Source organism: Mesoplodon bidens (genome assembly GCF_964165515.1).
Source record: "Mesoplodon bidens genome assembly, chromosome: 19".
NCBI classification, from domain to species: Eukaryota; Metazoa; Chordata; class Mammalia; order Artiodactyla; family Ziphiidae; genus Mesoplodon; species Mesoplodon bidens.
The window spans coordinates 47477440-47490505 of record NC_138179.1 but is presented as its reverse complement, the minus strand read 5'-3'; the positions used below and the strand labels follow the sequence as shown (position 1 = coordinate 47490505).

The 13066-nt window shown below is 55.0% G+C and overlaps 1 protein-coding gene across 1 annotated transcript in view; it reads right to left on the bottom strand.

The window, feature by feature from the left end:
* Nucleotides 1–681: 681 nt before the first annotated feature.
* MARCHF10 (membrane associated ring-CH-type finger 10) overlaps nucleotides 682–13066 on the bottom strand; it is an 84649-nt gene continuing 72264 nt past the window's right edge. The window contains exons 8-10 of the mRNA XM_081218560.1: nucleotides 10056–10169; nucleotides 3984–4026; nucleotides 682–829 (exon numbers count right to left, since the gene is read on the bottom strand). Of these exons, the coding sequence (XP_081074686.1) occupies nucleotides 768–829; nucleotides 3984–4026; nucleotides 10056–10169 (219 nt within the window). The 3' untranslated portion in view covers nucleotides 682–767. The remainder of the gene's footprint in view (nucleotides 830–3983; nucleotides 4027–10055; nucleotides 10170–13066) is intronic.

Sequence of the window (13066 nt, the reverse complement as noted above, 5' to 3'; positions counted from 1 at the left end):
CCCTCTCTCTCTCTCTCTCTCTGACACACACACACACACACACACACACACACACACACACACACACACACACACACACACACACACACACACACACACACACACACACACACACACACACACACACACACACACACACACACACACTTTTCTTCCTAAATTCTCTGCCCTTTTTGCATCCTAAACACTTGATCTGGTCTTTGGGCCCTAAGACATCATTAGGAGAGAAGTGTGGAGTCCATGTACCAAAACTTCTTAAGCGGGCACCTACAGAGGGTGGCTGGCCAGCTAGCCTGTCCCTGCCCGTGGGGCCCCAGGATGTGTCGTCCCTCATGGCAGTGATGGTGGGGAGCAAGGAGAAGTGGAATGAGGAGACTGGAATGAGCACAAAACGAAGCTGGGTGAACAAAGTCGGTTTACTGATTCTACGTGGGGTGGAGTGAGGTCTGAATGGGTGCCCTCAGCAGGGGGACCTGAGGCCACAGGGCCCGCCTGGGCTGCTGGGTCCCCTTGGGCTTCTGGGCTTCTGGGCAACAGCAGGGCACCCAGGTCGCTTGGTCTGTGCTGTCTGGGACTAGGCTGGTCGCTGGTGCCGTCTGTAGATGCTCAAGCCAGACCCCAAGAAGGTGGCAGGAGGTTGAAAAAGATAAGTGCCAACACGTTGGTTTCAGTTTTAGGGGAGAGGAGGAGGGAGGGAGGCATGTGGGGACGTAGGGGGGGCTGCTGGGGGTGGAGGTTTCCGCCCAGCTCCATGGCCAGCTCCCTTGCTAGACCGCTCGGTTGTTGCTTTCACGGATGCTACTTTCATTCCCATCTCTCCACTCGGAACCTGGAAAGCAAGAGCATCTCTCAGGCTGTGGAGCCGCGGCAGGCCGTGGGGTCTGGCACGGAGGGGCATGGCATCTCTGCCTTTCCTGGCCCCTCCTCCCCCAGCCCCAGTGACCCCCCACCTACCCACACACACACACACACGTGCGTACGTGCGCTACAGTGCCCTGAACAGTGCGGAGAACAGGAACCCCAGTCTTTCAGAGATCAGATTGGCTGGAAACAGAGGGTCACGTGATGGGAGGGAGGGCAGGAGGGCAAAGAGGCAGTGAGATGGCAGTGGGGTCAGAGTGGAGGATGTGGGGTGGGGTGCGGGCTTTTCTTTGTTCTTGGGGAAAACTCTTGTTCTCAGTCCATTTCTTTTCCCGTTGGCCTGGGTGAGCGCTCCCTGACTATTTGGAAGCGGTTTCTGACTGGTGAAAAGGGCAGGGGAGCAGGAATAATTACCATCCCTCCATCCCTACCTGGACCCTCTCAGCATCTACCTCCACCACAAGGAGGCCCCAGCCCCATGAGCTGCCCCCATTCTTTCACTCCTCCTGTTCTATCCCCCAAATCTAGTTGCCTTGACTTTTATGTATGGGGTGGGGAGGAGCTCTGGCCCAGCCTTTGGCTTGAAGGCTCTCAAGCCTACTCCTGTCACACCTGTACTGGTGGCTGCCAGAGGCATTGTTCCCCTCCCTGGACTCGGACGTGGCTGTGGTGACAGTTATTCGTGCCAACTGGGGAGCGGTTGTCGGGGCGGGGGGGGCTGGGGTACAGAGCTGTGTGACAGGTTGTTAGACCCAGGCGCACCCACCCAGGGACTCTCCCCAGCTGGCCTGACCTCTGTGCCACCTGTGGCATTTTGTGTGTGGCCTCGGTTTCCAGGTGCAGGGGACAGGGTGAGAAGGTTGGCATGGGTACCACAGAGCCACAAAGAGGTTGGCATCTCTTTGTGTCACCTGGTGTGCCCTGATGTTTTGCCTCTTTCCCTCCCTGTTTACCTGCATCGAGCTAGAGCAGCAGGTCACAGCTGTGACTCAGCTCTGACAACCCAACTTAACAAAGCGCTGCCAACCAGGTGAGTCATGCCAGGCTGCCGGAGACCAAAGAAGGGTGGCCCCAGGGGGAGGGCGGGAGGCATGTGGATCTGCCTCTGGCTGCCCTGGCTCCTGTCTTGATCATGGCTCGGGCGGGAAGCCAGGCAACAGCGGCGTCTGACCAGCGTGCCAGGACGGTGTTCTGTGCAGGGCTGCCCCTGCCAGCGTCTGGGGTGTGTGCAGGGCTCAGGGCAGGTAGAGAGGGCCTAGACCTGTTTACAGGGGAGAATTGGCGGCCCCTACATTGGGACCGGGACGGGGGAGCGGTGGATCCTAGAGCTAGTCCCAGCTTCCTGAAGAGGGATGTAAGTGACATCAGGGGACCATCTGCCTCAGAGCAACACGGGAAGGCAGGGTCCCCTCGGCGGAGACTCCTTTTTAAGCAGCACCCAGGGGTGCTCTTCTCCTGCCCTCTAGAGACGTCCCCCTTCCCTGGGGCTCAGGCTTGGAGCCGGGGTGCCCCTTCCCCCTCCCCAAGCTGGGGTGTGGGTGGGAGGCTCTCCGTCCTGCTCAGGGCCTCCCCAGGCAGCAGGGCGGCAGCGGCCCCCGCTGGGCACTAGGGGTCGCCCCTGCCCAGCCAGACCCACCCGGGCGCGCCCGGCCGCAGCAGGTTTCCTCCAACCGGGAAGACCGCGGGCGCCTCCGGGGGGTGCGCTGGGGAGGGGTGCAGCCGGGCGCGGCGCCGAGGCCCTGTCCGGTGCCTCGCGCCACCGAGTCGTCCTGGCCGAGGCACCGGGGCCCTTTCCGGAGCAGGGGCTCTCGCCAAAGGCCGGGCGCAGAGCGGGTGCGTGCGCCCGCACACAAAGGTCCGTCCTAGACTTCACAGCTCCCTGCCCGCTCTCCCTTCCCGGCTGCCCGAGGGGGAGTAGCCGCTCGGGGTCGGCCCAGGCGACGGCGCCGGGGGTCGGGCCGGCCGCCCCGAGTGGCCCCAGGGCCTTGCGAGGGCGCAGGGGGGCGCTGGGCCCTCACCCGGCTCGGCTGGACCCCCGCGGTGGCGCCCGGGACTGGGACTCTGCGGGTTCCTTTTGTGAACGGAGGGAAGGGCCCTCCCCCCCTCTGAAAATGGTCAGCCCGGCTTCTTGGGACTGCGCGCCCTGAGTAACAGATTCGGTGCTGTAGGGTCGTCATCTGGGCCCCACCCTGCGGAGCTCTGAGCTGGTTTAGCTTCTCCTGCAGACGGGTCTGTTGGGGGTTCCCAAAGCATCACCGTGACTGGCTGCATCAGGATCACCAGGGGCCACCCCATCACCTGAAACGGAATCTCTGGGAGGGGCCCAGGAATCTGTATTTTTGCTAAGTTCCCCAGGTGATTCCCATAGCGAAGCCAGCGTGCAAATCGCTGTTCTAAACTTTTTAAGGCAGGCAGTTGTGAAATTTCTCGCCAGAACAGCCTCTGGGCATGGAATTGTCACCCCCCAGTTCACTGTAATGTTTGTTCTCCCAGCTGATGGAGAAGTTCTTCCCAAGTCTGACCGCCAGCCCACCTGCTTTAATTGAGCACGTTTCCTTCAGTTGGGTTTTCTATGGGATAATGAGCCTGCTTGAAGACAGCTGTCCCGCCTCCTTTGACTTTTCCCGTCACCTGTTTTCCTTGTTCAACTTCTGAATCCAACAGGCCCACTTGAATGGGCCAAATAGTGAGAAAATCCAGTAAATCCAGTACTAGCTTGTGAATGACTGTTGTCCCCTCAGGTAATGGCTAAACAGTGCCTTTCCAAGGTTTAGAAGAAAACCCAAGGGGCTCCCCAAGGGCTGGACACTGGTGAATCCCAGCAAAGGGAAAGGAAAAAACCTGTAGCAAGTTAACCTACGCCCGAGGAGACCGTCCTCCCATTGTTGGCCTTTCCCCTCGCTTTCAGGATGAATTAAAATTCTTATCTCCTCTGCATCCAGCATACTTGGACATGCCTTCCCGATTGCTGCAGCTAGAGTTTCCCAAGCTTTGTGGGGTTATTTCTGCCTCTGGGTGGTGGTCATTACTTCCTTCCACACCATTAGGTTCAACACAGTCACCGAAAGAGAGCAAATTAGCAAAAACACCCGCAACATGGCAGGACAGATCCCCAAACTTACTTTCATTTTCTTCTGGTCCGGGTTCTGGGTAATTTCTTGACAACTATGAGAAAGGAGACAATGAAAAATGAATCATTTTTCCAAAGCAATTGTGAACAGATGTCTAATTCCCTAGTCTCGGGGATGTTCTAGGAATCCCTTACGTCACCTTAAAGGGGCAGAGTAAATGCGTGGAGGTGCCAAGGGCAGTGCTGATACTCAGCACCTGTGAGGCTTAGGCTCATCCTAATGAGAGCCTCAGCCATAGCCCAGGTCACCGTCGCTGGTTCGGGGCTTCTAAATTTGGCAGTGTGAACAGACTTGCTTCCTTTCAGCAATTGATCTGAATAGCAGAATCCCATCCTGATGGTCCGAATTGCATTTGCAGGCCGTGGGGGTGAAAGCCGTGCTAACTGGCCACTTGCCTCACCACTGGCTTTTAAACAATCGGTTGTATTCTCTGCCCGGCAGGAAGCAGCGGGCCCATCAGGGCTCTGGGCTCCCTCTTTGTTCTGACTTTATGGCCTTTTATGCCACAATAAGAAACACTGTGTACTCCATGGGAGCCCATTGTGCCAGGCCGCAGAGGGGCCGGTCCTCTTCCCCCAGGGGGAAGAGGGGCTTTGTGACAGGCTGGGGGACAAAATAAGGGGTGCTGGACACTGTTACTAGGGCAACTGCCTGGCCAGCATGGAGGCAGCTGTGGCCTCTAGGTCCCTCTCACCAGACGGCCAGGGGGAGGGCAGGAGAAGGATGGAATTTCTTCTAGAGCAGCAGTCCTGGTTACCTGGTAAATGATACATCAGGACTGTGCTAGCAACGGCCTCCATTTTCTCCAGGCTGCTAGGATGACCTCATCCTGCCTCTAGATTCTATGCCAGGGGATGGCATCTTTCTAAACCTACTCTCACACGCCACCAGGAAGCGCCATCTTGGTGAGTGGGGAAGCTTTCCCAACTGTGGGCCAAGCCTGGGCCTTGCATCCTTTGGGTAGATTCGGTCCTCTGAGGCAAGGGTTTTCGGTTTTGTAGAAAAGGTGTGAATGGGGAGGGCCTAGAGTAAGTCCATCTAGCCTCACTCGTGAATGGGCCAGTGGGGTTTCAGAGCTACTTCGAGACCCTCCCTGCCCCCCAGGCCAGCCACTGCAGTCCCTTCCCCTCCCCTCCAGGTAAACATTTTCCTACAGGTGAGGTGTTAGTGCAGCGCACCTGGGGCAGAAGACAGAGGCGGGTGCTCACGCCAGGAGGGCATCGTGGAAGGCCTGGGGTCCCTTCTGCACTCTGCCTTTTGGCACACTGACCGGGATTCTTTCTATTTTACCTAGTTTAGCAAATTAGGCACTTGAGGGGTTTAGGGGAGCTGCTATGGGCAGGCAGCGAGAGGAATTCGGGGTCCCGGGTCATTTCATTGCGGGGAATGGGGAGTGTGGTACAGACAAAGCCCAGGGCTAGGAGGAAGCCCAGGACAGGGGCCCCGGGGTGTAGGCCTTGAATACTGGAGTGTCCCGCGTAGGCGCGGAAAGGGAGAACGGGGAGGAAGGGCGAACCCATTTAGCTTCACCCCACAGGACAGCCCGGTGTCCCCATGAGACTAAAGGGTGAGCCCAAGTGGGATCAGGTGAGGCTGGTGGGGCGCTGTGTTCTCTGGAGACGCTCCCATCGTGAACAGCTGAAGTGAGAAAAGGCCACTTTCCTGCTGGGCATTTGCAGAGAATAACAGGCAGTGCTCCCTTCAGCCTGTACCTCACTCTGTGCCCTCCTAAACCTGCCCCCCATCTCCAGTGCTCCCCACGTGGGCCCCCTCACCCTGTCCCAGGGCAGCAGCTGCCCAGCCGGGCTTTTCCCCCTCCAGCCCGCCCTCCACATGGCCGCTCCCATTCTCTCTCGGAAACGCAGATCTCCCGGCCTGCCAGCCCCAGGCTAGAAAGCCTTCAGTGGCCTCCCAGAGCTTCACACAAACCCTTCACATCCTGCTCGCTTCCTGCCAGCTCCCGCCACGCTCGGCTCCTTGACTTTCCCAGACGCGCAAGTCTTTTCCTTTCTGAGCCTTTGCGTTCGCTTCTGCGTGGAATGCCCTTCCCTCCCCAGCAACCCTGGTCCGAGATTCAGCTCAAGCATCACCTCCGCAGCTGATCAGTTGAAAAGGGCAATAATGGAAGCAGCTTTGCCACCAGGCTCCCAAAGCAGTGGGAGGACTGAGGGCAAAGAGTACACCCTAACTGGGTTAAAAGCAAGCCCTCCGAAACATTGGCTTGTGTCCCTGAAGGCCCTGCCTGGAGAGTCTGTCCTTGAGAAGGAGTGGAAGGAGGGGGTGAGAACAGTGGCCCCTCCCGTCCTCTAACTCTGTTCTGTGTTCCTCCACATATGGCTCCATCTCCTGTCATAATACAAGGTACATTTTTTGATAATCATGGTTACATGTCTGTCTCTTTAGACTCGAGTCCCTTTTAGGCAAAGCGTGTCTTTTTTTTAAAGTAATTAATTCATTTATTTATTTTTGGCTGCGTTGTGTCTTCGTTGCTGTGTGCGGGCTTTTCTCTAGTTGCGGTGAGCGGGGACTACACTTTGTTGCGGTGCGCGGGCTTCTCGTGGTGGTGGCTTCTCTTTATTGTGGAGCACGGGCTCTAGGCACATGGGCTCTAGGTGCACGGGCTTCAGTAGTTGTGACACGCGGGCTTTAGAGCACAGGTTCAGTAGTTGTGGTGCACGGGCTTAGTTGCTCCGTGGCATGTGGGATCTTCCCGGACCAGGGATCAAACCCATGTCCCCTGCATTGGCAGGCAGATTCTTAACCACTGCGCCACCAGGGAAGTCCCCAAAGCCTGTCTTGATCATCTTTGTATTCCCAGAATCTAGTTTAGAACCTGGCACATAGTAGGCATGCAGAAAATCTTTGAATACATAAATATGCCTTGAGCTTGGGAGTGTTCCTTTACCTAGAATACCTTTTTCTCTCCACAAATTTGTACTATCACTTTCTCCAAAACATAACTCAAGACTCGCCTCCTGGAAGAAGCAGGTATTGGTTCATTAGTTCATTGTTTGAGCATCAGAAGGTTACTGAGCACCTACTATGTGCCGGGCATTTTCTAGGCACTGGAGGACTGTGGTGTACAAAAGAGATAAGGGGTCCATGTCCCAAGTTGCCAGTGACCACATCCTCCCCCCACCCCACCTCTGCAACCCTTAGCAGACCACATCCTTATCTGGCAGTTTAGCGAAATTTACAAAATTTAGCAAGTTTGTAAGCACTCAGTGCTCCTGGCATCCATAGTGCCTGGGACTTGGTCAGCTGTCAAATATTATTCATTGTGTGCCCAGCATCACGGGAGACAAGTGTCGAAGATCTGGCTTTGCCTTCAAAAAGCTCACAGCCTCACTGAGGAGACAAATTATTTGTTTATAGGATCACTGGAAACCCCAGGAAGCCACAGTCAGGGAAGATCTTGGGTTATCAATATCACAGCCTCTGGGAATTCAGTGGGTCCATTGGTTCTCTTGACCAAGGGCTACTTTCTGATTATTAACTGGTTTTCTAAATATGTGAGTCACATCTTCCCACTTGATCATAAGCTCCTCAAAGAAAGAGACATCATGGTATCATGTTTGGTAGCCACTTTCCCAGATTCCCATCTCAGCATCTGATACAGGCCAGGGCATGAATAAAGGAGTGAATCAATGATCACTACCGTTGACAGGCACTCATCACTGGGTGTCTTATTGAGACACAACCAGAAGCCTGGCATGAATGGGTTTTTTAGTTCTGGGAGGTAAAGGAGCGGGAAGGAGGGTTCCTTTCCCATCGTAGTGCCTCTCTTTTGCTAAACGCTACCCTTAGAGTGTTTCCTACAAGAAAACAAGAGACTCAAATCCAGAAGAGTGTGAATTTGACAGAAGCCACTTGTTTCCCGAGTTCCATTTGGGTACCTCTTTTTTTTTTTTTAATTTATTTATTTTTGGCTGTGCTGGGTCTTCGTTGCTGCACGCGGGCTTTCTCCAGTTGTGGCGAGTGGGGGCTACTCTTCGTTTCGGTGTGCGGGCTTCTCATTGTGGTGGCTTCTTTTGTTGTGGAGCACGGGATCTAGAGCGCAGGCTCAGGAGTTGTGGCGCATGGGCTTAGTTGCTCCGCGGCATGTGGGATCTTCCCGGACCAGGGCTCGAACCCGGGTCCCCTGCATTGGCAGGCGGATTCTTAACCACTGCGCCACCAGGGCAGCCCCTCGGGTACATCTTAACTGATTATTTGTGCTGGTTATTGCTTGGTGGTTTAAATGGGTGAGATCTATTTCAGGGAATCTCAAACTACGTGTAAGCTTGTGGGGAGAGAAGAGTGTTGCCCTGTCCTTTCTGCTTCCTTCCTCTCTGGCTCCCGGCCTGCTCTTGGCATCACTTACTGCTTCTCTAGGATAGTTTTTACCAAAACGTTCTCTAGAGCCAATGCTTTAGGGCCTAGGTTTTCATCCAAGGGGTTGTACTGTTTGTTGCCTTCTTGTGTGTGCTTTGCAGTCCTGGAGGCTAATGTCACTTGCATTTGTTTGCTGATGTTGTGGCCATCTGTAAGCTCTATCACACCCTAGGTGCTTTGAAGTTCAGTGTGCAATAAAAAGTTCATTAAAAAGATGTGGAATCATGAAAATGAGGTTACAGACATGTTAAACAAAGGATCATTTCCTGCTTCCTGTACTTCTTTCTCAAAAAAATGTATTTCTCTGAGGAATTTATGTCACCACTAAAAGTACGGAAGAGTGAAAGGAAGGACAGGCCTGGGTCAGAAAGAGGGTGAGATTCCTGAGGAGGCAATTTTGGCAAAGACCCAGCCTTTTGTCTTAATTGAGAGCTTAGGGTCTAAGGGGAGAATTGAAGTCAGAAAGATGTAGGGACAGATCTCGAATTCTTATGATTCATGGTTGGAACCCAGCATTTCGAGTGGGGACGGCTCCAAACGGGTCACCTCGGCCTCCAGTGGTGCGAGGACTGGGGCCACGTAGGGAGCACTTGGAGCCAGTGGGGTCCAACCTCCAGGCAGTGACTGGTGCCGACAGAGGCTTCTTGTCCACTTGAGGTAGAAGAGGAGAGACACAGAGAAGAAAGCGAAGAGGAGGAGAGGTACGTGGGATACGGGGGCAGAGAATCACTAAAACTGCCTCGCGGCCCCATCAGTGGCTTGCCCACTGCCATACTGGCTTTCTTTCCATTGGTGACCTTCTGGTGTGAGCAGAGGTGGAGTTCCAAGCCTCAAGGGGTGTCCGGGCAACCCCAAACACTAAAGAAATATCAGCGCCTGGCGTGGTTTTAAGGTCAGGGAGGTGCCCCTGTGCTGCCAGTGCTCTTTTCTGGCCTGGCCACGCCACAGGGAGGCGTTTAACCAGGAGGGCAGTCCCTTGGGGCTCAGGGTTCTGACTTGACAACAGCCAAGTGCACTTGTACATCTCAGAGGTCGGCCTGTCCGTCTCCCGCATGTTGGTAGAGTAGCAGACCTAGGCTTCTCCCTCCACGCCACAGGGCCTCCTAGGGGGCCTCGGTTCTCTTATTAAAGGAAAAGGGCGGCCACCGACGGTCATTTCTGGTAGATACACTGTCACTGCTGTAATGACACATGGGACCCCATCAGCACCTTTGTTTCTTGGCACACACACACACACACACACACACACACACACAGGCGCTGGAATAACACACCCTAGGATCCAAAGCAAAATAAACAGCTTCCCTGGCTGGGGGCAGGGAGGGTTCCTGTTTCCCATGGATCCTCCTTGCTCGGGCAGTGGGCATCCACACGTAATGCGCACCCAGACCCCGCAACCTTGCTGGCCTCTATTCTGGGGGGCAGATATCCCTAGAGACTCACCTGCTTACATGACCATTAATGACCATTTAATTACGACTCATGTTTAACAATTACGTGACTGTCACTTACTTTTCAGCCAGAGGGCCACTGTGCCTACACCTAGCAGCCACTAAGTCTTAGTCCTAATGATGACAGTGTCATATCCCACCAGCTGACCTTGAGGACCTCAATGGATGCACATCTAATAAACGGCAAGGCAAGGTTAGTGGGACCGCGGCCAGACGGTCCAGGCAGGGCCGGACTCACCGTCTCTCTTGCATCCTGATTATGGTCGAGTCCCATGAGTTCTGCAAACCTCTCTTCATAGAAATGAAGCAGCGGCACCAGGAACGAGCCTGGATTCATCAGCTGGTTTCGTGCCTACATGTGGACAAGGAAGCTCTTAAGTTCATCTGTAAAATATACATGGTCTAAATCATGGGGTGGAGGGTACAAGGCCAAGAGGGGACAAGAACTAGGACAAGAGCCCAAGTCCCAAGGCAAGCCCTGTCCTGGAGGACCAGAGAACAGAGCAGAAGGGGAATCCAGGGTGGAGGCTGGGCAGCCAGCCTGGAATCCTTTACTGCCTGGTGGAGGATGCTTGAAAAAGCTCCAGGCTTAGTCCCAGGCCGCGGACATTTACTCCGCGGCATATGGGATCTTCCCGGACCAGGGCTTGAACCCGTGTCCCCTGCACTGGCAGGCGGATTCTTAACCTCTGTGCCACCAGGGAGTCCCCGTGGACATTTACTGAGCAGTTACCTGCCACGGCCTTGAGCTGGGTGTTTGGAGAACATAGGGCAAAAGGTCTCATCTCCCTGCTGGGACCCCTTCCTGTGATGTGGGAGAGAGCGCCTCATTCATAGATGGCTCCAGTAGCAGCTGGATTTGTCAATGGCCACGAGGGAGATGTGAAGGGGAAGAAAGAGACTGGTTGCGTGTGACGTGGGGGATGGCATCTTTGGTCCTTAAAGGATGGGAGGGACTTTGGTAGGTGGCTATGGGGGGCGGTCGAGGCCTTTCAGACAGAGGCACTGCATGCTGGCAAACACATAGAGGGCAGAGCGTATGTTGGGCAAAATTCTCTACTCACTGGTGTGGCTGGAGTATATGGGGAGGGTGTTTGTTTTGAATTTTTAAAAAATCTTGGCATGGGCTGGGGAGGTGGTAAGGTGGGACCATGTTGGGCAGAACTGAGGTGTTTGGACGTCATGCTGTGTGTATGTATGTGTGTAGCTGCTGGCCTCTGAGTAGAGAGGTAAACACGATGAGACGTGTGTCTTAGGAAGGCAGACTTGTCTGTAGGAGAATCTGGGGCACAGGTGCCACGGGGGTGGGAGGGGGCACTTGATTTTCCTAGATCCCTCGTTTGCCCAGAGAAAGGGCCTCAGGCCTTAGTTCTGTATGTTTCTCCCTTTACGAATGGGTTTAACGATGGTCTCACCTAGGGGCTCCCCGACTCCCCACCCGCCCTGGCTGTTCTATTATCTTTTTTTTTTTTTTTTTGAGGTACGCGGGCCTCTCACTGTTGTGGCCTCTCCTGTTGCGGAGCACAGGCTCTGGACGCGCAGGCTCAGCGGCCATGGCTCACGGGCCCAGCCGCTCCGCGGCATGTGGGATCTTCCTGGACCGGGGCACGAGCCCGAGTCCCCTGCATCGGCAGGCGGACTCTCAACCACTGCGCCACCAGGGAAGCCCTGTTCTATTATCATTTAACCCCCAGAGAGTGCATGCCCTGTGAACCTCAGGGCCTTTGCTCATCCTCTTTCTTGTGTGGTCTGTTGGCTTCTTTTGGTGCTTCTGTTATGCATATGCTCCTCTGCCACTCTCCACCTTTCTAAGGCTGTGTGCACGACTTCCTCTACAGCTGTCACAGTGTCACCTCCTTGCAGAAGGCTTCCTGATGATCCTCATTTGATCTAGTCATTCCCCCCTGAGTCCTAAGCATTTGTCTTTACTCTGTACACAGCATTTTGCACTTGTTAATGTTTTTGCTTTTTCTCGGTGGGTGGGGTGGGCTGTATTTTTCTCACTGGTGCTGAGAACACAGGGAGGTTCCCAGGGAGGACCTGGCTGTCTGGGGGACCACGGTGCCTCTGTCCTCGGCTCCTTTGGCCGTCTGTCCTCCAGAGCCTCACCCTGTGGACCTGCATCGACCCTCAATAAATTCGTGGATTAGTGATGACTCCTCCTTGCCTGCCACTTTATTCCCCCATCTGTCCTCATGTCCAGTCTCCAGGGTGGGAGAGTCGGGGATGGGCCAGATGGTGCTCAGGAAGCCCTGGGGGAGTAAAATCCCCAGCAGAGGGCATGGCCCTTGATATCACCCTTGGGAAAGCTCGGCACCATTTTCCCAGGAGAACCGAAGCTCGGACTTGACCCGGTGAGCATCTCAGTGCCTCCTCCTTCCTTCTTCCGTGGCCCGAGATGCTTCACAGGCCCATCCTCCTGTTCCTGTCCCGTCGAGGGCAGCTCAGGAAGCTGGCACAGAACACACCTCTTCCAGGATGAAACAGCTGCCAGAAAGGTGCCCAAGCTGAGCAAAGATCAATTTGCTCTTCCTTTTGCACTGGGGCCAGCTCTAGATCTTGGTGACTGCTGGCCCCAAGGTCACTGCTCGAGACCCCTCCGCCATCCTGCAGACCCGTCTTTTTTTTTTTTTTTTTTTTTTTTTTGGTGGTATGTGGGCCTCTCACTGTTGTGGCCTCTCCCGTTGCGGAGCACAGGCTCCGGACACGCAGGCTCAGCGGCCATGGCTCACGGACCCAGCCACTCCGCAGCATGTGGGATCTTCCCGGACCGGGACACGAACCTGTGTCCCCTGCATTGGCAGGTGGACTCTCAACCACTGCGCCACCAGGGAAGCCCTGCAGACCCGTCTTTAAAGGCTCTAGTCAACTATCCTTAGCGGTTTGCCTCCTATTTTAGCCTTTCTCTCCTGACCTTGGCCTAGAGCAGGCAGAGAAGAGGTTGCTTGTTGCTACTTTTTTCCTGTGTTAATGGCCTCCTCCCATCTTCCCCAAGAGCTGGTGCCTCCTTTGCGGTCTTTCTCAGGAGCCACCGCCTCTGGAAGCCTTCCCAACCTACCTACTGTTTAGCTCCTCCACACAAACCAAGCCTTGTCCCTCATTCGCTTTTCCTGGTGCGGCGGCCTCCTGTGAGCTCCCGATGGCTCCCTCTCTCCAGCGCTCACTTCGCCAGGAAGCCTTTCTGCTCACAGACACCCCGATGTGTAATGGCAAATCAATCAGCTAGGAAGTGGCTTGGAACTATCAGGT